The 20638-nt window shown below is 43.2% G+C and overlaps 1 protein-coding gene across 8 annotated transcripts; it reads right to left on the bottom strand.

Moving 5' to 3' along the window:
- Positions 1–804: 804 nt before the first annotated feature.
- On the bottom strand, positions 805–20317 carry CLDN12 (claudin 12). 8 transcript variants are annotated; one of them, XM_075419375.1, is made up of 6 exons: positions 20192–20315; positions 19683–19826; positions 19186–19329; positions 18247–18316; positions 16771–16838; positions 805–14002 (listed from the first exon to the last, which is right to left on the bottom strand). In XM_075419375.1, exon 6 carries the CDS (start codon positions 13978–13980, stop codon positions 13243–13245), a length of 738 nt encoding a protein of 245 aa, XP_075275490.1. In that variant the 5' UTR covers positions 13981–14002; positions 16771–16838; positions 18247–18316; positions 19186–19329; positions 19683–19826; positions 20192–20315; the 3' UTR covers positions 805–13242. The 8 variants fall into 8 exon arrangements, with proteins under 8 accessions (XP_075275490.1, XP_075275489.1, XP_075275487.1 ...); XM_075419377.1 differs by having other exon boundaries at positions 13972–14002; positions 19186–19354; positions 20192–20317; XM_075419374.1 differs by lacking the exon at positions 19683–19826.
- Positions 20318–20638: the final 321 nt, after the last annotated feature.

Raw genomic sequence — 20638 nt, forward strand, 5'->3', positions numbered from 1 at the left:
TTTATTCTCTGACATTCTTGCTTAGGCATCTGTTGTTGACTGCCATTTCAGGCGAGACACTGAGCGAAAAGTGTCCTTGAAATGGCTTTGTATAGCTGTTCTCATTAATTTTCTTTTCCTCAAAAGCTTATGTTTTATTCCACATGATTTTGGTTAAATGTACTGAATCATGTTTGAGGCAGAGGGGAAGTCCTCCAGCTAATTTTTTATATCTTCATTTTGGATGTTTTTATGTATTCAGTGAAGAATGACTTCTCATAAAACAGCTCAAATTCCAAGCCAGAGTTTGTGATTTTTTCTTGAGTTTCTTCTAGCATGGTTATTCCAAAGGAAGTATCTTTTAACTGGAGCAAAGAGTTATGGGAGAGGGGGAAGAAAGAGAATTTCCTGAGAGCTTTTCAGAAGTATGGTTACCTCCATCTTCTCTGATTTAGATTTGTTATTCCTTTGGAGGACAAAAACATTAATATGATTTATAAGCAGCTATGGTAATTTTCTCACAATAGCTATAACTACAGTAATTAATCGCTTTTTTTCTTGATTAGGTAACTACTCCCTCAGCAGACATTAATTCCCAGGAAATGGAGCATAGAAGACATGAAAAAGTGATTTACCAAGAAACTGGGTTTGGAACAACCAGTACGTATGAAGATAACAAACCAAAGGAAAATCTCAGAACTTAAACAGGTTTTACTTTTTTTCTGTCATAATTCCATGTTCATTTCAAAGTATAACAAGGGGTTTTCTTCCAGTTCTGTAGATGCCGCCTGGCATTTTGAACAGCGTTTCTACTCATGCATTTTCCACAGCAGCTCTGGCCAGAGTCCCCTTTCCTCATCTCGGCTCCAGCTCCTCCCTTGCTGAACTATCTGTACACTGGGTAGCTGAACAAAGAACAGATTTGGCTGACAGAGTCTTGTCTTCTTTATTTAGCCAGTTTATTTTTCATTATTACCAGCACTAACAATCTCAAAGGTGATATACGAGTTAAAAAGTCTGTGTGTGTTCAGTTAATTCCCTTAATGACAGTATTACTTCATCATTGTGAATGAGTTTACCCAGCTTGCCTTATGTACAATATGCGTAAATAATTCAGCTGATAAGTCATGTAAGTAATTAGAATGTCACTTTTTTTCCCTTGCTGTGTTTGGCTTATGGACATAGGCCCTGGTAAAAGGTATTTTACCCCAGCAATACATTGTTCAGAAAGGTGGTTTTAGTTTGTGGCTGGCTGGAGCACGAATGTATCTTCAGGCTGCGGTTCGATGTGCACTTAGGTCAGTGTTCCCACAAAAAGGAGCCTGTGCTTCTGTCTCTGAATGCTGTGCTTGCATCCCACGAACACTGTGGTATGTGAACAAAAAAACTTTCTGCAGTCCTGTAGTGAACTAATGCAGCTGAAATTTTTTTTTTGGCTAGATCAGTCACACCCTATGTGTGACACTGAGCAGGGGACCAAGTTCTTGTGCTGGCACAGCAGAAGAGGAATTGTGAGGACACGACTAATATCCCAGGGAAGAAGGAGGACCTCTTGTTTTTTTTTTCTTTTGTCAGTTGCAGAACCAGCTTAAATGCACGTTGACCTCATATTAAGGCATCGTTGAAGTCATGCAAGAGGGTACATGTGTAGTACTTTGTTAAAGCAAGGTACTAACTGTGATTAAATACCTACAGGAAGCAGATCTGCTGAATAAGAATATACACCTTTATATAGTCATCCTTAGGAGTGTATTCAGATTTTAACAAATTGGCTCTTACAACTATCTTCTTAAAATTCAAAGTATTAATAATGCCATTTTATGGAGGAAAAGGTGCAGCCATGAGTTCAGGCTATTTCTCAAGGTCAAACAAAGGAAATCAGATCTTCCACGTCAATACCCTCCTTCTGTCTTGTCATAACCACCTTTCCATAAATAATCTTCAGCTGAAACAGAACTCCTAGAGATCCTAATAATTAGAAGTGGTAAGTAACATAAAAAGATTAGCTCCAGTCCTGCAAATACACAGATGGCAGATATTTGTAGGGATTAGAACAATGCAGTATAGAGAGCAAGTGATACACTTTATTCAAGGTTTTACAATTTTGCTATAAATACCATGGCCCAATTTCATCTTTCAGGCAGACCCTGATATTAAACCAGAGCTTAAATTGGCGGTTAAATGTCTTAATAAATTCAGACTTGATCAGCTGAATACTACTGGGACAGTTAAAATAAGTCAGTCTTCTCAATTGGTGTGGGTCCTTGCTGTCACGGAAATAAGATTTGCACCCATGGTGATTTTTGGCTTGCAAAGAGAGAACCTTAGGGAATATACAGGATGAGTTCAGTATCTTCTAAGGGTGGTGGTAAGTAGCAGCTGTTTTTCTTTGTTTTTCATTGCACAATACTCAGGTGACCACACACTTATTATTTAGGGAGTAAATGTACTGTTCAAACAGTATCTACATAATTACCTAATTATCTTGTGGCTATACTGGGAGATAAAAATACTAGTCTTATCAAAAAAGACATATAGTGAAAATTTTTTGCCTTCTGACTTTCACATCTCATGTTCCATCTGAGTTTTTTTTTTTTAAGTTGCAAGTAGCACTGCTATGTGCACGGTTCTGCAGAATGGTTGAACTGAATCACCATCCAATTGAATTATAGTCTGTTCTTAGGTTTATCGTAATACCACTGTGACCAAAATGACAAACCAAGTGCTTCAAAACTTCTATTTTGGTAAAATCTGGCAGTGCGTAAACAGCTGTTAACATTTAGTCCTTTCTAATCTTTCAAACAAGGGAGAGCAGTGAATTTTCTAATATAACATGTACTGAACTGATCACTGCTAGAAGGGCTAACTAATTTATTTTGAAAACCATTGGACCTACCTAGGCAAAGACTAGTTGTTAAATGCAGCGTTTCTTGGATGGAAGGAGTGATGTGTTTTTCGGCTGAGCAGTGTTGCACAAAAAATGGACAGAATATTTGTTTAAGAAAAGCAATGATTGGGACCTCGGCCTAGGGCATTGTTCAGATCTCCCAGCAGGCCGGTTGGTTGCAGTCTGGGCAGCGACCTGAGCCACTGGATCTGACAAGACTCCCCTAGCCGCTTCTCTGCTCAGTTCTTGCATCCCAGCTGGCCCCTGATCCTGTGCCACTACTTCAGCACATGCATTACCCATCGCTATGGCTTATTTTAAACTAAACCATCCTACTGTATTAACTATGTACAGAAAGACTGTCCTGTGTGACCGTTTCTGCATCTACAGGAACAGTTTCTACAGACTACTTACAAGCATCTTATCTGCATGTAATCTGGTCAGTTCTGCAGCAGGAACCACCAGGAGTCTCTGGCAGGGCAGGTTCTTCACTCAGGATGTTAAGTGACACATTTAGGCATCGAAATTTGTCTTGGCACGGCAGGAGCTGCCTGGGAGGAATCCTCAGGACCATCTGAAATCCCTACCTGAAGATCTCCCCCTGCAGTTAGTCAAATGCTTTGTTGTGGAGGTGGTGAGGAGCTGGGTCTGTCACCTTTCCTTTGCTCAGTTGAGTGTCTCTTCTGTGCAGGGACTAGCTGAGGAGTTCCCTGGTCTTCCCAGAGACTTAACGAGTGGAGTGCACAGAGTGTGCACACAGGGACATCCCTAAGACCCAGCGACACCACAGTTATAACTGGAGGACAACTTGACTTTCATCTGTATGTCTCATAAAACTTAAATTCCGCAGCTCTTGCCGCAGCACCTCTGTAATTGAAAACTGTGCTGAGCAGCACTCATCCAGCTGTGAAATAAGATAGGCAACTCGTGATTTCCTGCGGGTTGCCTTCTGTCTTGTGGTTGAACCAGTCACAGGCTTTCCCTGGGAACATGGCTATAATGCCACACGCTGTTTTGCTTTCTGCTGTTTAAAATTGCTGTTGCTCTCTAGAGAAATCTGTTTCCAAGATTCTGCTTTTTTTCCCCCAGAATGAATTAATGTAATGAGACTTAACTGCATATTTTGTATTTATCATTGGCTTTGCCTTATCAAATCTCCTCAGTCATAGCTGGGGCAAGAGAGACAGTGTAGAGCGACAGTCAATTGGGGTGGGGTGAACAGGAAAGTTACAAAATGGAGCAGCACAACAAAAGAAGGGTCCTGTTGCATTCCAGCTACTAATAACTCCGCTTGATTGAAGCTATTGGATTAAAAAACTGACAGAAAATATCCCTTGGCTGCCATTTCCCAGGCCTTATCTATCTTCTGAAAGATTTCCTTTGTTAAGACTGATAAAGATCAGCTAACAATTTAATGCCAAAGTATGGGAGAACTATTTATCTACACAGCTGCTCTTGTTTAGTCCATTTTCTAAACTGTGAGAGGACCAGATTTTCTCCTGGCATTTCACAATCTTTATCATATGAGTTAACATACTGTTGGACACTGGATCTTTTTCTTGATACTGTGTATTTCCTGGCTTGTCAGCACTTCAGCTTTTCTCCCCCCCATGCTGCAGACTCGGATTTGGCTCAGAATGCTGTATAGCTTTGAAAAGACTGTAGTGCTGATATCTCATATACCTCTGTTCTGATTATTTTCAATATAAAATGCTAATATAATTTGCTCCTTGAATCAACTGAAGTAATTCAAGAATCCTAATACCAAAACATCTTGCTGTAACTTTGATCTATCTTCCCCTCTCCATCGCCTGAATTCAGGCCAATTAAGGATAAATTGTACCTTTATCTAGTTATTTTCCAGGAGTTTTGTGCAATACCAGTTCTACACTATCGCAAAAAAGGAATCCTGTCTATGCTGCTTTCACATGCAGTATAAAATTCCCATTAGAAACAGGAATGTATTGTTCCAGCACAGATCCTAGAATTACTTAACCTGGAACCCTGACTGTAGCAATTATTTGTGTCTTGCTCCTTTGAAGAAGTTAAGATACAGAGAAGTTAGCGTTGATTACCATGTTACTAAGTTTCAAGATGTAGACTGACCTGTGTTACCCAAAGCAGAGAGCTACTGGTTCAGGAGGCAGTAGCACTGCAAGCGTTCCAGTGGACGCAGCATCCTGCCCAAATCTCCTTGCTTGTGGCATGGGTCTGCGATGTCGAGAATTCACACCTTTGCAGATGCCTGCCTTTACACACCAGACATTTTCAAAACAACTCTGATCAAGTCCTTGTTTTGATTTGCAGACTGTTTCTTTCTAAATAGCGGCTGACAGATTTGTTTACTGCTGGCTCGTATATCGAATGGAGGTTTTCAGTTCAGATCTGATGTCCGAATTTCTGATGTTTTCGTCCATGCCAGTGGAAAAGAAAGTCCTGCCTTCTGCTGCATTCTCCCTTCTTACGTTCAGTCACAGTTACATGATTATCCAGCAAGAGACACAAAACGCATGGTGGTTCGACAGATAATATTTTCACGAAATAATAATAATAATCACTTCAAGCCATATAGGAAAGTTTAAGAGCCCAAGAAAGCAAATTAATAGCTTTCGTCCATTAGGAGCTTGTGTTTATTCATGTTAGGAGAAAGTTGTGACAGCTGGGCATGGAAATAAACCAAAGAGAATGGGTTAAATTGCTACAGTAGAGGATTATCAAGAACAAAATTAAATGCAAAAAAATGTAAAAATAGCTGTGAGAAAAAATAATTTCCAGGACCAACCCAGGAAGCATTTTAGTTTGCTAATTTACAATAGTGTTCAAGCAAATCCAGTCATAGGCTGTGTTATCTCTGACAGACCATACAGAAGCTTTTACATACTCCTGTGCTGTCTCTGGTGCCCGACAAAAAACATCGGAGGTGTCACCTGAGACACTGTCTTGTAAAAGCTGCCTGTTGGAGGGCTGCTGCAGAAATCTGGACCCAGAGAACAGACTTGCCCAGGCGAGGAAAGCAGGGAGAAGAGCCTGGAAGTCTTTCGGGAATAGGGCTGCCCGTGAAACAAGGACAGCTCTGATGCATAGAAAGGGTCTTAGAAGAAAAGCACAATTTTCTAGGGACAGAAACTGTCAAAGGCAACCTTTCTTCTGAAGAAACAGTAATTTACTTCGCTGACTTGAGTGCAAACTCAGAAGCTGCAGAGTGTTTTGTACTTCAGTATGCATACACAAGCAGCTCAGAGGCATGTTTAATCAAATTATGTTGTTTTCATGTTACCTATCTAGTAAGACCTTTTTGAGTTCTTGTGTTTTAAACCAAAAAGTCTCTGTGATGTGTTTGAATCTTACCATGAGTAGTGAAATCTAGTCCAAGCAAATTCTTTTCTGCCCAGCGTTCAAGATCTCCTACAGAAGCTCTAAGCAGATTAGTGCTGAGAGAATCATCGCTCTCAGATGACTTCTCAAGTGAGGCGTGTAGGCGTCAGCTGCTAAGATTAGAGCTTCTCAAGGTTCTCATAACTCCTTGGCTAATTAAGGTGCAGCCACACGGCGTTTGGAAGCGTACAAGCAAACTAACTGGAAACGATGTACTGTAATGAATAATAAACTCAGTAACCCCGCGGCAGCTGACCGGAGAAAAGCCCCACAGGCACCTCAGTGTTTCCTAAGCCGCAGCGCCAGAAACCTCAGGTGCTGTGGCTTCCTGTGTGCCACCACGCTTGCAGAGCCAGAGCTCTTTCCCAGTCACCAGGCTGAACCTCCCAGTTGCTTGCAGGGGAAACGCCCTCAACCTCTGCAGTTGTGGAGGGGCCGACGGCATTTGGTCGGAGTTGCTGGTGGCAGGTCAGATCTGAAGGTGCCTGCCCCACGAGCCTACGAAAGAGCAGAAAGGTGGACATCTTTTTTGATGACTGGGCTTGTATTCTGAAGGCCGTCTCTGGGAGATGTATAATTGAATCAAGCAGAACAGGCAGCGACAGAAGGCAGCCAAATCTGTGCAGTCCAATTTACCTGCAGCTGTACTGCAAAAAAACCACCCTCCCACTGAGCCTATTTTGCAAGAATGTAATTCCTTGTCAGCTGCTTCTCGAGGTGATACTTTTGCCAGAAAGTTCAACCTGTCTATAGAACCCTTTAGCACAGCAGTAGAAAGAACCTGAGCATTTTATTGTTGCTGACTTCATTAAAGAGTCAAAACAGTGCAATAAGTCATCCATGATGCTGTGTCTTCAGAGATAACACTAACCCATCCTGATCTAACCATAAAGCTAATGCAAATATTGATATTTAGCACTATTCACCTATTCAAAAGTTAGCTCTTTTCCTTACTTATTATCTGTTGACGTTTCTTAAGTTATACATAATTTAAAACTGTAATATACAAATAAAATACAAATAAATACAAATAAAAAAATCAACTTTTTTTTTTGCTTCATTATGTTTTTCTCCTTGCCATACCTTCTTTTTCTAAGTGAGGATGACATAGAAAAGCAAACACACTATTGAAACATGATTTTTTTCCTTGCTAATAAATGTTCAATGTTTTTCTCAAAATGCAGCATTTTTCAACAGCCTCCACAATTAATAAATGCAATCTGTCTTAAAAAAAAAATCAGAATTAACACATTCTTTCATATGTAAAATGCTCGTTAAATATGAAAGCAAAAGTCTCAAAGTAAGGTTTCATAGAGAACCAACCTGGGGTCCACAACTTGCCTTTCTGCTTCTGCTTGCCTATTCCTGCTGCCTCCTTTGTGCTGGCAGCAGCGCTCCTGACCAGAAGGCAGACCAGGTTAGCCACCTGGCAACTAAATAAGCAGAGGAGAAGATAAATAGCAAAAGGAGCAAGAAGATGGGATTTCACCTTCTGGTAGCAGACTATATTTACATCTGCTTAAGCCCATCAAGAAATCACATGCTGAAGCCGTTAGAATCGTAGGCCAAAAAGTGTCTGCAGTAAGTTAAGATACACTCGGGAGCTGTTTTAGGAAATTATGTATTTTTGACCTAACGGCTAGTATTTATGCAAACTCCAGTGTGCATTTATAAATGTTCTTACGTATTTGTTCATTAATATCTTTTGGCTTTGGGAAGAAAACTGTTGCAATATCAGTGGCCACAGACCTCGTGACTGGTGGGAGTGCTGTAACGCCAAGTAGTGAGGCTACAGAGAGACTGGTGAGTGCCAAGCTGTGGCGCTGAAATGGTACCTTGGCAGTGGTGGCTACACAGCAGCCTCTGGCACGGCACGCAGCTAGGAAGTGGTGCGCAGTGCTTGGGTTGGTGTTTGTGGTTCCCACACCGCTTGGGCAGCACTCACGCTGTGTTTTCAAAGTTTGCTTATCATATTCTGGGAGTCTTTGGGGCTGAGTGAAGCTTATTCAAATACTTAGAGCTTAAATTACATATTTTTCTCTTTGTTAGAACAGAAACTAGGACAGCAACCCTGTCCTTGCAGTCCAGCTTTCAAGTCTCTCTCCTCAAAGCAGCCTTAACCACACATACCCTCCAGCTCACCCCAATTTCTACTGCCCTGTCCTCAGCCTTTACATCTCCTTGAAGCTGCTACACACAAAAAAGACAAAGCCCCCATTCCTAGCAGCCTGATACCGGAATGAGCAAATTGACTGGGACATAGATAAAAAGCGGTTTTGAAATCAGAAACCACCCTCTTACCCTTCAATGAGGCCTCTGTGTGTCCAGCTTGATGAATGCCGATGCAGCAGGGGAACAAAAAACGTACCAAAAAGCTTGTGCTGCTTCTAGGGCACGTTACCTGCCTGCTCAGTAGACACAGGAAGGGGCAAGTAACGTTACACACCTGCAGAATCACATACACGAACTCAATACCTGTGAAATAGAACAGGAAAATCTGCCGAGAGGTTTGTTTTCAATGAGCACAAATACATGGGGTAGTTTTTTTAGGAATTGTAATACGAAAAAAATGAGGCACTCCCATATGCTTTGGGAGAAATTGTGTTCTCTGCATCACATTATTGATGTCAACACCCAACTAGTCCCTAGGTTTATACCAATCTTGGAGACAGGAGGCCTGTCTGAAAGCAACAGCAAAGCAGGAAATGAGCCCACAGAAGCAAAGAATACCAAATAATTTTTCCATCCCCTCAAGTGTGTTGTAGTACTGGCAACAACTGTACATACTCCATAAGAATTGTTCTCATATAAACACTACTTCCCCAAACAGATTAAAACCCCCAACTTCCTAGAATGCCAGTTTGGAATACTAGAAATTTACAAAGGAATTACCAGTGAGCTTCACTATATTCTGCATAAATAGTTCATATTTTGAACTTGCACTACGGTATCAGCATTTCCAATGCTCAAAGGGTTTCTATTTAGCCTGCTAACAATGGGGAAAGGCTTGGTGCTGAATCACCATCATGCTGCTGGGCTGTAGCTGCCAGGAGCAGCTGACAACAGAAATGGAGCATCACTAACCATTACCGTCACAAGTCCCCGGGATGCCCAGACAATGTCACACCTGAGGCAGCAGCACGTTCTCCAGCTGACAGCACAGCAGAGGGGGAAGGAGGATGGCCAACGCCACCTCCGCCGTTCTTGTGCGACACGAACACAATGCAAATGCAAATCTCACCAGTCTGGGAGAAAACTAACCCAGCTGGGTTAACAAGTTCAACTGGGTGAGCGATGTCCGAGCGAGAGGCAGAAGTGAGAGCTTTGGGTGTGGGGCGAAGACTGCGCTCTTTTCCACGTCACACCGACACCTTGGCTCTGCTGTGGGGCTGAACCAGATCCTGGCCCCAGGCAGAGAAGGAATAATCTACATGAAGGGAAATCACTCTCCTCCTTCTAAAGGTGAAAGGAATCTTAGCACTTCCTAAAAATATCTTACAATAAAAATAAAAGGAAGTTATAAATAATAGTCCAGCTTTCAGAAAGTGGCAGAAAGGGTGGCCTGGGATTTTTGGAGGTTGGTGGTTTTTTTAGTTTAAAGCAGCAGTGCTATAAAATTAGGGAGTTAAAACAGAGTACATACACCATGTTTTAAGCCTGTTAAGGCATCTGAAACAGTCTGGCAAGTCTGGTGATCAACATCAAAACTGGTAAAGTCTTTCATATTCTAGCAGTTACTGTTTTCCACAAAATTAATCAAAATAAATGGCATCTGCATGAGAATGTTTTATTAAAAATACATACCTTCTGTTTCACATAAAAAGAATCAATACTGTAATTAAACACAACTTAAGAAGTTGGACAGGAATTACTTGAAAAAAATACAGATTCCTGTCACCCCAGAGCACCCAACCTTTGACTGCACAAGCCACAGCTGAAAACTGTCTGTGTTCAAGGCCCAGCGCGCCTGTCCTGCACACAGCGAAGCGCCCACGCAGGGGCAGCTGGCAGAAGCAGGGGTGCTCACCACTCCACAGTGGCTACTCCCCGGCAGATACACCCATCCTCCCCAAATCCAGGGAGGCCTCTCACTCCCCAGCCCTGCTGCTGGGCACGATGGCAACCTCAGCAAGAGAAATGCTGGAGCGGCACTCGGTTCAACTGTCACAGGTTGGCCACCTCTTCTGTAAAGAAGGAGAAACACAGCACAGCAGTTTCAGGTAATTTCACATAGGATCCAGCAGAAACTCACATTAACAGCACTGTTGAAAGAAACCCAGCCGTGCTTCAGTGATACAACATGACAAAACAGACTTTTTGATAAAGATGACCTTAATCGAAACCCGCACTGGAATCCACTAACTCTTGGATCCCCACTTTTCATAACTCAGATCCATCTCAGACTTTTGAGAAGACAAAATTTGCAAAGCAACAAGTTACCAGCTTAGGCAGCAGCAAATACTGATCGAAAGTTTAGTGCATAAAAATCAAAATCAGCATACAAAAGAGCTGTCAGAGACATCTGCTATTTAAAGTGTACAGAACAAAACTGGCTGCATTTACTCTCCATAGAGAACATCGGTTTGCCAGGCTGCCTTTCTTGCTCTGGAGATATTGAAGATTCAGCTCCTTTTAAAGTCACTGAGAGATACGTTCATCATCCCTCACAAATGATCAAAATGTTTTGTAAATTTAGGCTCAAAAAGCATACCAGACACTGACTGTAAACTAACATTTACCGGCCAACTCATAACTTAAGCAAGGCACAATGAAGTGATGGGGAAGCAAGCTGATGTGAAATCACAAACCAGTGGTCCCTTTGCTTTTACCTGACAAAGCATCTAAGGATATGGGCAGCTGAAACAGCAACAAGATCTATGGTTGGACAACCAGAGTAACTGTAAAGTTCAGTTTTGAAGAAAAAAAGCAGGCTTGCATGTAATTATACATGTTCTAATCCCATACTAGTCATGATCTGATTAAAAGAAAAAAAAAGATACTTCATCTAACATCATATCTTGTAAACTTAAGAGGGTATTAAATTCATGTAATTTTAGAGGTCTGTCTCCTTAAATATTCTTTATCATCAACAGAGTTAATTCCTTTGACTGCAGTTTAATCAAGCACTCTGCCTGAAAGGCGTGTCACTTTACTGGCTATGCTAGGAATTTACGACAGAGATCCTCACTCAGTCCACTAAAGTCTGAGGCTTACCAATAAAGACAAAATGATTCCTCTTATATACTGCTATTGCACAGATTGTAACAGAGTAAGATTTTTCCCAGCACAGCATTTGCTCCTATTTCTAATGCATGGAAAAGGAAACAAACTGATTTGCAGGACCTCGGATGAGTTTGCAGAATTGGAATTAAAGAACTCCATTTGATTTTTTAGCAAAGCAAATTTGATCTGGGATTAATGAAATACAAATACCCACTAAGCTCCAGAATGCCACCAATGAAAATAACTTTTCTTACTGGAATGACATCTTAAACACAAGATCTCAATTTGCCAAAATCTGAGCAAATCACATACTTGCCTTAATTATAACACTTTTCAACTCGCTGTCATCAACTTTCCAAGTAATTTCAAAGCCCATAATGAAAAGCTTTCATCCTTAGGGCTGAGCTGCTCTGCATTTTCGAAGGAAAAGAAATCATTTAAAGGAATCCCAGGTTGGGAATTTATAATGCCTTCTCATTCTTGTAGAACTACAAGCTTGGTAAACCTCACAAGTTATTTAAAACCTCATCTTATAGAAAACAGGAACGGGAAACTTTCTCCAGCTGTGAGGTGGCAGCACAGGAAATAACTGGATTTTAAAATAGCTCAACCTGAAAGGTGTTGAAGAACGTGGCTGAAAAGGTTATGTCTCAATCAGTATTTAAGAAAGCTACAGCATGAACAGTCCAACAACCATGAAGATTAACTCTGAAAAATACACAAGCTCATTGTTACTCGTAAATACATTTAAAAAGAAAACCAATCTAGTTTTAAAAATCTCTCCCCAGGGTTATAATCCCCTTCCTAGAGAGATGTTGTTATAGCTTGTGTACAGTGTTCCAAAGAATCTTTCAGAGCCTTCAGAATTCTTCATGGTTTTCCCAATCCGTTTTGCAGTGAGTGACAGTTCTCTCCAGAACTAAATAATACTTTAAAGCCTACTTGGAAAATCCATCTTTAAGATGGCCTTCAAATAAAATATTCAAGCTTCTAAACAGAATTTTTAAATACAAGTGTTTTTTGCTTTAATCACAAAATAGATCTAGTGAATTTGCTAACTTCTTAAAAACAGACTGGAAATAAAATTCTCAAAAAAAGTTCCTAACCTCCAGTAATCCACAAAATGCTATTACAGTACAGAAGAACATTATTAATTAAATCAGTTTTATTTGTTCTGATAGCTACTTTGAAAATAAAGGGTAATTTGACACTAATTCTACTGCAGAAGTTCATAAGCAGGTAGGTTTTTGGGTGTGCAGTGGAAAACCACGAACAGTGCTACAGAATGGAATTAGTCTGCCAAATACCCTTTCCAGACACCGCACCTTAGAACGTGTGTCTAGATGAACACGGAACTCGATGAACCCCCCGCACCCAGTTCCACTGCCTACAGCTGGATAACACACGGGTGCAAGAGTCCACCTATGTAACTCTTACAATGGGATCAGAACCTAATAACAGCTTATCAAATAGCAAACAGGTTCAAACCTGCTTTGATCAGAAGGATGAACGGATACTACTGTTAGTGCACTGTCCCAGCATCAGCAGCAATTTTGTCTGTAGTGAGCTCAGAGTTAAACAGAAAAAAGAAAGTTGGTCAGGAAGTAACACACGAGAACAGCAACGGACTTGTTGAACTCAGGTCTCCATTGCTTGGCACCCTGGGAAACTTGACCTTACAAAGGATTATGCTCAATGCAAGGCAGCAGAGAGAATCAAGCCCGCAACTTTCACGGTTTGAGTGAGCATAAGAACTTGGCTTCCAAGACTTTGCCTTCTTAAGATGCATGTGACACCACGGGAATGTCAATCTCTATGGCAGAGAGGCGCGAGCGTGCAGAATACGGCTGAGAGGCATAGCTGTGCATGCTAGGGGCGTGGGAATAGAGCGGCTGCCAGAAGGGAGAAGGCAGGCTTTTACATGCGCAGTACCACAGAAGTAGCAGAACAGAAGTGAAAAACAGACCGCCAGCACTGGCAATGGCAATAAAGACAGAGATGTCAAAGCTAAAGACAGGCTCGTATTTCCTGTTCAGGTAATTGTTATAAAAAATGACCCAGATGGAGGGAGTGAGACAAATGGCACAGGCAAGCAGGAACAAGAGGCCAGCCACGAGATGGCAGCCGGCGCTGTTCACGAGGCATTTGGCCAGTTTGACGTTTGGCACGCTGGACACAAAGGCTGTGTTACACATGCCAATCAAGCAGAGAAACAGAGCGGAGACAGCAGTGAACATGCTCAGCGGAAGGGCAAACTGAAGAACGCGCAAATCCAGTTGATCGACAGCAGTGTACCACTGTGGGTCATATATCACGCAGTCTCTGCTCCCATCAAAGCGAGCACACTTAATCCAGAGTCCGGTGTAAACGGTCACATTCCTCTCGTTCTTGTTGAATGTGTACAGTCGCATTTGCCTCCAGTTTGGAAGCAGAACTGCTGCAAGGAGTCCAGCTACTGAGGCTGTTCCACTGAGGAAGGCCAGTACTGTTGCTGCATGAACATCCCGGCAGCCCATTTTTGCCCAAGGAAGTCGTTTCCTGCAATTAAAAAGAAAAATTAAAAATTGGTAGGTGCAAGTCTATGGACACAGGACTGACCACACCTGACTTGTACCAGGTTATTGAGCTTGTGTGGTAGCTGGCAGGCAGTAACTCTGGCAGCTTCTCTGCCTCACACACTTACGTGGAGGTAACGCTACCAAGTTCATGCTTTAATGAAACCCTGGATGATTTTCACAGATTGTTATGATTGCTCAGCTGACAGACTGCTAAATTGACTGTATTCAAGATCAAAAAGGAGCACTTTAACATGCGGTTTTACACAGCGTTTCACCTTGTGTCACTTCCTGGACTTCACAGAGTCTGAGTGGAGAAGGTGAATCACTGAGTAAGTGTGGGTTAAGAAGCTCACCTCTCCCTCAGCTGGCAGCTCCTTCTCTTTAGCCCACATGCAATATCAGAGTGCACCTTCAGTCCTACCACACTGCCACGTAAGCAAGAGGGAATTGCTTAAAACCACCATCACTAGACTGGACAAGGAATGCACATGTAGGCAGTTACACACATTTGATACAGGACAAATTGCTGATGAGAGCTGCAAGCTAGTAGAGGAAGCTCTGTTAAGTAATTTACTACAACTTTTTTCAGAAACAATTAATAGTTCTTCCACACTACTTCTGCCTTTCAAAACCAGCTGTCCAAGCACACGAACAATTCCATAAAGCAGATGACTTTTCAGCATTCACCTTTCTCTCTTCAGATGAAGTGTTAAAGCATACTGCTTCCTTTTAAATACAATCACTGTCCACATGCCTAGTATAGCCTCTTGCCTGCAGAGATCCTGGAAAACAGCCTCAATGATGAAAAAAAAATTATTCAAAAGTAAAAAAGCAACTCGAGTAATCCCATCTCTGGGTGCTCGAGATACTTTAAAGAGACCTAATACATAATAGGCACCGAGCATCCATCCCAGAGTGTACCTAAAGCAGGACACTAAAAATTATAGGACCTAAAATGAGCAGAAACTTTGAAAATTCTGAGAGCCATTAAGTCACAAACTCCTACTGAAACTTCTTCCAAATCATTATACTGCATTGTGCTGATTTGTCTAAAGTCACAAAACAATTCTTTTGGTACCTGAAAGTTCTGCCCAACGCATACACAAATAACTGAGTATCCGTATCTCAGAAAGGTCACAGGCATAGTTTCAACCAAAGAGGAAATCGGATCTGTTCTCTTATTATCCTTCTACACCTGCAAACATCAAATGCCCAGGGAACTTTTCAGAAAAGGAATTTTCACGTATACTGGAAGGAGACTATAAGCACTACCAAACTATACAGCTAGTCAGCATTTTATTGATTTATAGACAAATAAATAAAGTCCAATCTGTTTCATAAGAAAGCATTAGGCATTTATTTACTTTATATGACATCTAAGCCTGTAGGACTGCAATGGTGTGTGGCTAACAGTTAACTGCTGATCATACTCTTTTAAAGAAGCACTGCTGAACAATGACAACCACATTATGCTAAAAAGGCACCTTATTCGTCAAAAAGATGGTGCTATATTTTTGCTAAGCATAGCTGGGCATGGGCAAGCTACTGTTTTCATGGCAGTAACCTTTTCAGATAGCTGGTCATTAATAGGGTACCTTCCAGGTTGGGGGACCCAAGACTTATTTCCATCATAATTGATTTAATATTGCACTTAACCTCAGCTTCAATAAGGTCAATGCAACCAACTTGCAAGGAAACGGAACTATAACAAATGAGCTTGAGGGGTAAATCTAGTACAGCATCAAATTTTGTTCTCCTCAAGCTTGGTACTTCTGCCCTTCTGCCCTTCCATGAAGAGCTTGCCTTTACCTGGATGAAACTTCCGTACAGGCAGGGCACAATTTGAGACAGAGCTCTGCCACAAGCAGTCGGAATAAGCACAAGACTGACCTTTTTCAGAAACTCACTGTTTCTGCAAATTCTTTTGCAATGGTACATGATGAAAATCTGAGCAGAGTTAATGCAGGGTGGGCAAGAAGTGATGTGAGGCTCACCCATGTTCTCTAACACAAAAGGATGGAAGGAAAAAAAATGGGCTATTTTCTTTCCTTCTACATTATCGATGGCAAGGACTACACAGCCAGGACTTAGGATAGCACGCAAAAATTTGCATTTTTTTATTACTTCTGTTGTACTAGTTATATGGACAGAAGACTTTAGTCTCTAGTTCATCCTACAGTTGCCAGGTGTGTTTAGGCCACCCTGCATACCTTGTTTTTGCTGCCCATTCCTGGTAGAGGTACCAAGGGTAGTTTTTTTGATTGGGTTTTTGTTGTTGTTGTATTTTGTGGGGGTTGTTTGGTTGGTTGGTTTGGGCTTGTTTTGGTTTTTTTTTTGGTTGTTGGTGATATTTGGGTTTTGGAGGACTTTTGTTTGCTTGCTTTTGGAAAAAAAAATAAAAGAGTTTTGGGTTTGTTTGGGGTTTTTTTGGTTGTTGGTGATATTTGGGTTTTAGAGGACTTCTGTTTGCTTGCTTTTGAAAAAAAAAAAAATAAAAATAAAAGAGTCCTTAGTGCTACTCTTCAGGTAGGAAGGGAAAACCACAGAACTCCTTTTCCCATTAGAGGGTATCAAGGAAAAGTGAATTTGTAGGTAAGTTATCCACGATCCCCTCATCAGGGGAAACTCGTCCAATCTTGCAAATACTGCTAGCTTTATAGCTTTAATTATAGCTTTGGTTACAAATCCCTAATTAAGACAGTAACAAAACAGATGTTGTCTTAATTAAGACTGATTCAGTGTACTCACCAGCAGTGTGTTCAAATCAAGAGAAACCTTAGCAACTTTCAGAAGTAGGAAAAAAGGCGTTACCGGATCTAGGAAACAGAACAAGCAGAGAAGTCAACATCACACTTGTTTCAGGCAATTCCAGCAACAGTGTTCACACAGTAATTCAGAAATAAGGAATCTCAGATATGTTTACACCACGTCAACTCCATCACCTTTCCACAATTTCCTCTTACTTAAAAACACAACTAAAACTACTTTTTTTCTTTCTTCCCTCAGGATTTTTCCCCACGAGCATGTTCTCTTTGTATCTGCTCATCTCTGTCTTTATGCAACAGATAAGAAGGGTGCAAAAAAACTCCCTTTCTTACCTGTGTTCTACAACATGGAGATGTTCACATCCTGAATTTTTTGTTTCTAGCAAAAAAATTCTTATAAAGTCATATAAAATTATTTTGGACGTTAGGTACCAGGCTGCACTTAAACAGCGGGGAGGAAGAGGTGCAATGATTTCTTAAATGTCAGAGAACAAAACACAGACTCTGCGTTTATGTACTGTTTATGTAGTTGCAGTTCTCTATTCCTCCCTGGCTTCTACACAAAGGTTTGTAGGTAGAGGGAGAAAGGCAAGAAGCACTGGTGATGCCTTTTCAATGGTTGTCCAGCTCTTCCAGAGGAAGAGGAAGAATTCTTGTGTGGATTCTCTTTACACCCACATCTGGGATCCACACCACAAAGTCCCAAGAGCAGCTCTGCAGGTCATAAGAGCAAAATCGCTTTTCCACCAGACAGCGTCAGACCCGCACGCATGTCATCATGTGACTGCAAGAGCTACAACCTAAAGGTGAGTTTGCTATATTAACATATACAAGAACATAGAGTTTCTTCTAAATGACCTATATCAAAAGCTGAAATATTCTAACATTTATAGATGCATAGTCTCGTGGAGTGTAACATCAAAGAAATTCTTCTATCAAACCATCTAGGCGAGAAAAAGACCCGACAGCACACGCTCAGGCAACCCAGATTTTTCACTGGCTGAGAAAGTGAATTTCCAAGTCTGGAATCCTCCAACAGGAATGCCATTGCATATACGACACAGAAATGCAAGCACAATCAAATCAAGCATTCCACTGGATTTCCACTGCCAGGTTAATCAACCAAGAGTGCTAGAAGCAAATGCAGCAATTGGGGAAAACTGTGCAGGGCTGCAGAGGTCAGTATCAGCACATTTAACTGTATTTGGAGGAGAAGTAGCAACCTTTTATTTTTTTGAGTTTGGATCTCAAAAAATAAAAGTATTACTGCACAGCCTAGAGCAGCTGTTTTCATTCACTAACACTGCTCAGCGATTATCAAGCTCTGTGCTCTGCATTTAGCAGCAACTGAAGCCAAGATAAACATGCAGATCTTTCTCTGCAGGTTCACACCCCAAAATACGAGCCAGTGCTCAGTAACAACAATAATTAAGTAGAAAATTGGTACTGGCAAACAAACCTGTTGGAAAGGGAGCTGTGCCCAGCCCAAGAGTCACTCCCATTAAATGATGAAAACTAGTGGCCACCAGCTGTTGTAACAGACAGACACAGAACATGTATGAAATATTCGACAACATCCAACTCAGAGAGACCTCCCTTTCTGCACGCAGACATGGAGTTTCTTTTCTGTTCCTCTAGCTGTTTAGTCCATCTGAGGGCTAAGGGTCAAGCAAACAGTAAATGTCAGGACCCTGAATTTTAGGAAAGCAAACTTCTAGCTCTTGAAGGAGATAGTTAGTCAAGAGAACCCCCTGGGAAACAGTCCTCAGGGACAGGAGAGCAGAACAGAGCTGGCAGATCTTTAAGGACGCTTTCCATAGTACACAGGAGCTCTTGATCCCTAGGTATAAGAAATCATGCAAGGAAGGCAAGAGACCAGCATGGCTGAGTTGAGGCCTGCTGGTCAAACAGAACGGCAAGGAAGAAATGCAGGGAGAGCTTACTGCAGCCTTTCAGTACTTAAAGGGGGCTTATAGGAAAGATGGGGACAGTCTTTTCCGCAGGGCTTGTTGCAACAGGACAAAGGGTAATGGTTTCAAACTAAGGGAGGGTGGATTCAGACTGGATATGAGGAAGAAATTTTTTACTGTGAGGGTGGCGAAACACTGGAGCAGGTTGCCCAAAGAGGTGGTAGATGCCCCATCCCTGGAAACATTCAAGGCCAGGTTGGATGGGGCTCTGAGCAGCCTGGTCTAGTTGAAGATGTCCCTACTTGCTGCAGGGGTGTTGGACTAGATGGCTTTTACAGGTCCCTTCCAACCCAAAGCATTCTGTGATTCTATGATTTTATTCTCTGTCACTGGTAGTGTTGAACAGCTAGGGATCTCGGCCACTTCTGAACTGGCTGTGCAAAGCAAAAAAGCACACTTTGGCCAGCATAGGTGAAACCCTCTCTTACCTTGGATTCTAGGCTCAAGCTTCTTACACCCCAAGCATTTCACAGCTGTAACACTCAAGGCTCTTCTATCAGATCCAGATACCAGTCCTAACACCACTTCAGGGACAGATGTTACCATGGCTCCTAGTCTATAGTTCCACGTTGCTGTAACAAGAGATGGTGCCTGAAGCTGGTTAAAAAATGGTAAATCATTTACTGCTTAATGAAGCAAATTAAAACAAGGCATTTGCTAGAGACACAACTCAGCGACGAGTAAAGCCAGCTGTGCTCCCACTGAGAAGGGCTTTGAGAAGACCCAAGCCTGGGAACCACTGCTGTTCTGCGAAGCCCTGCAGGAGGCAGTTCGCAGTAAACACAATTTGTCAACAAACGCATTCTGAAGCCATCCGCAACAGCATCATCACTCTAAAAAAAAAAAAACCACGACGAGCTTTGGAGACCCAATCCCCAGGAAGAGGGGACCAGCAGCGGTCCTGTTTCCAGACCACTGGAAGTACCTGACCCAGCACCAGTGCCACCAGCCAACTTTTCGTCCTTCTGGAAACCAGTCGCACGGTCCCGAGTTCCGCAAAACTCCTACTAAGAACTGAATCCAGACGCAAAGCCTTAGAACTGCCACTCCCGGCCAACACATCAGGAGCCTCGGGAAAAAAATCGCAGCACGGGTCACGATTTTACCCACCGACATGGCGAGGCCCGGGCGGGGACGCCCCGCCGCCCCCACCCCGAGGGGCCCGGCCGCGGCCGTGCGCGCCCCCGGACCCCGCCGAGCACCCGCGCACGAGGCGCCGCTCCCCGCCGAGGCGCGCCGAGACTGGCTGGGACAAACCGGGGAGGGCCGCAGCGACCAACCCCCGCCCCGGCGCGGCCCTGCGGCGGCGGGCGGCCCCCGCGCGGAGCCCCCTCAGCGGCAGCGCGGCGGCCCGGCAGCCGCTCGGCAGGGCCAGGCGGCCGCCGGCAGCTCCCGCCGGACGGAGCCGGAGCCGCGCCCGCTCTCGCCGCTCACCTTTCCGGCAGAAGGCATCATCGCCGCCGCGCTCCCCGACCTCCGCCGCCTCCCTCCGCTCGGGCGGCCGCGGCCGGTCGGGGCGCCCGGGGGGTTGTGGGGCTGTAGTCCGGCGCCGCCGCACTGCCGGCCCGGGCCGGCCGCGCGAACTACAACTCCCGGCGTCCCCCGCGACGCACCCCGCACGGCGGCGCTCGGGGCCGGGCCGGCCGCGCGGCTCCGCCCGCAGCCCCGCGGAGGAAGGTCGCAGCGCCCCGAAGCGCGCTCCTCGGATGCGGGGCACCGAACGCGAGCTCACGGAACTCTGTATGCGCAGCTGGAGGAAAGCCGAGCCGAGCCGGCGCGTTTCAAACCTGCCTCCCCCCTCCTTTTATGCGTGAGGTTAACATCAGTGTCAAGAGATCTGACCAAAAAATTGTTATTCTTCACTATGAAACAAACAGAGTA

Source organism: Opisthocomus hoazin, chromosome 4 (assembly GCF_030867145.1).
Source record: "Opisthocomus hoazin isolate bOpiHoa1 chromosome 4, bOpiHoa1.hap1, whole genome shotgun sequence".
Lineage (NCBI taxonomy): Eukaryota > Metazoa > Chordata > Aves > Opisthocomiformes > Opisthocomidae > Opisthocomus > Opisthocomus hoazin.

What these genes read in the sequence shown, in the direction of transcription:
- CLDN12 (XM_075419372.1), bottom strand. Translation starts at nt 13,980, where the DNA reads ATGGGCTGCCGGGATGTTCATGCAGCAACAGTACTGGCCTTCCTCAGT.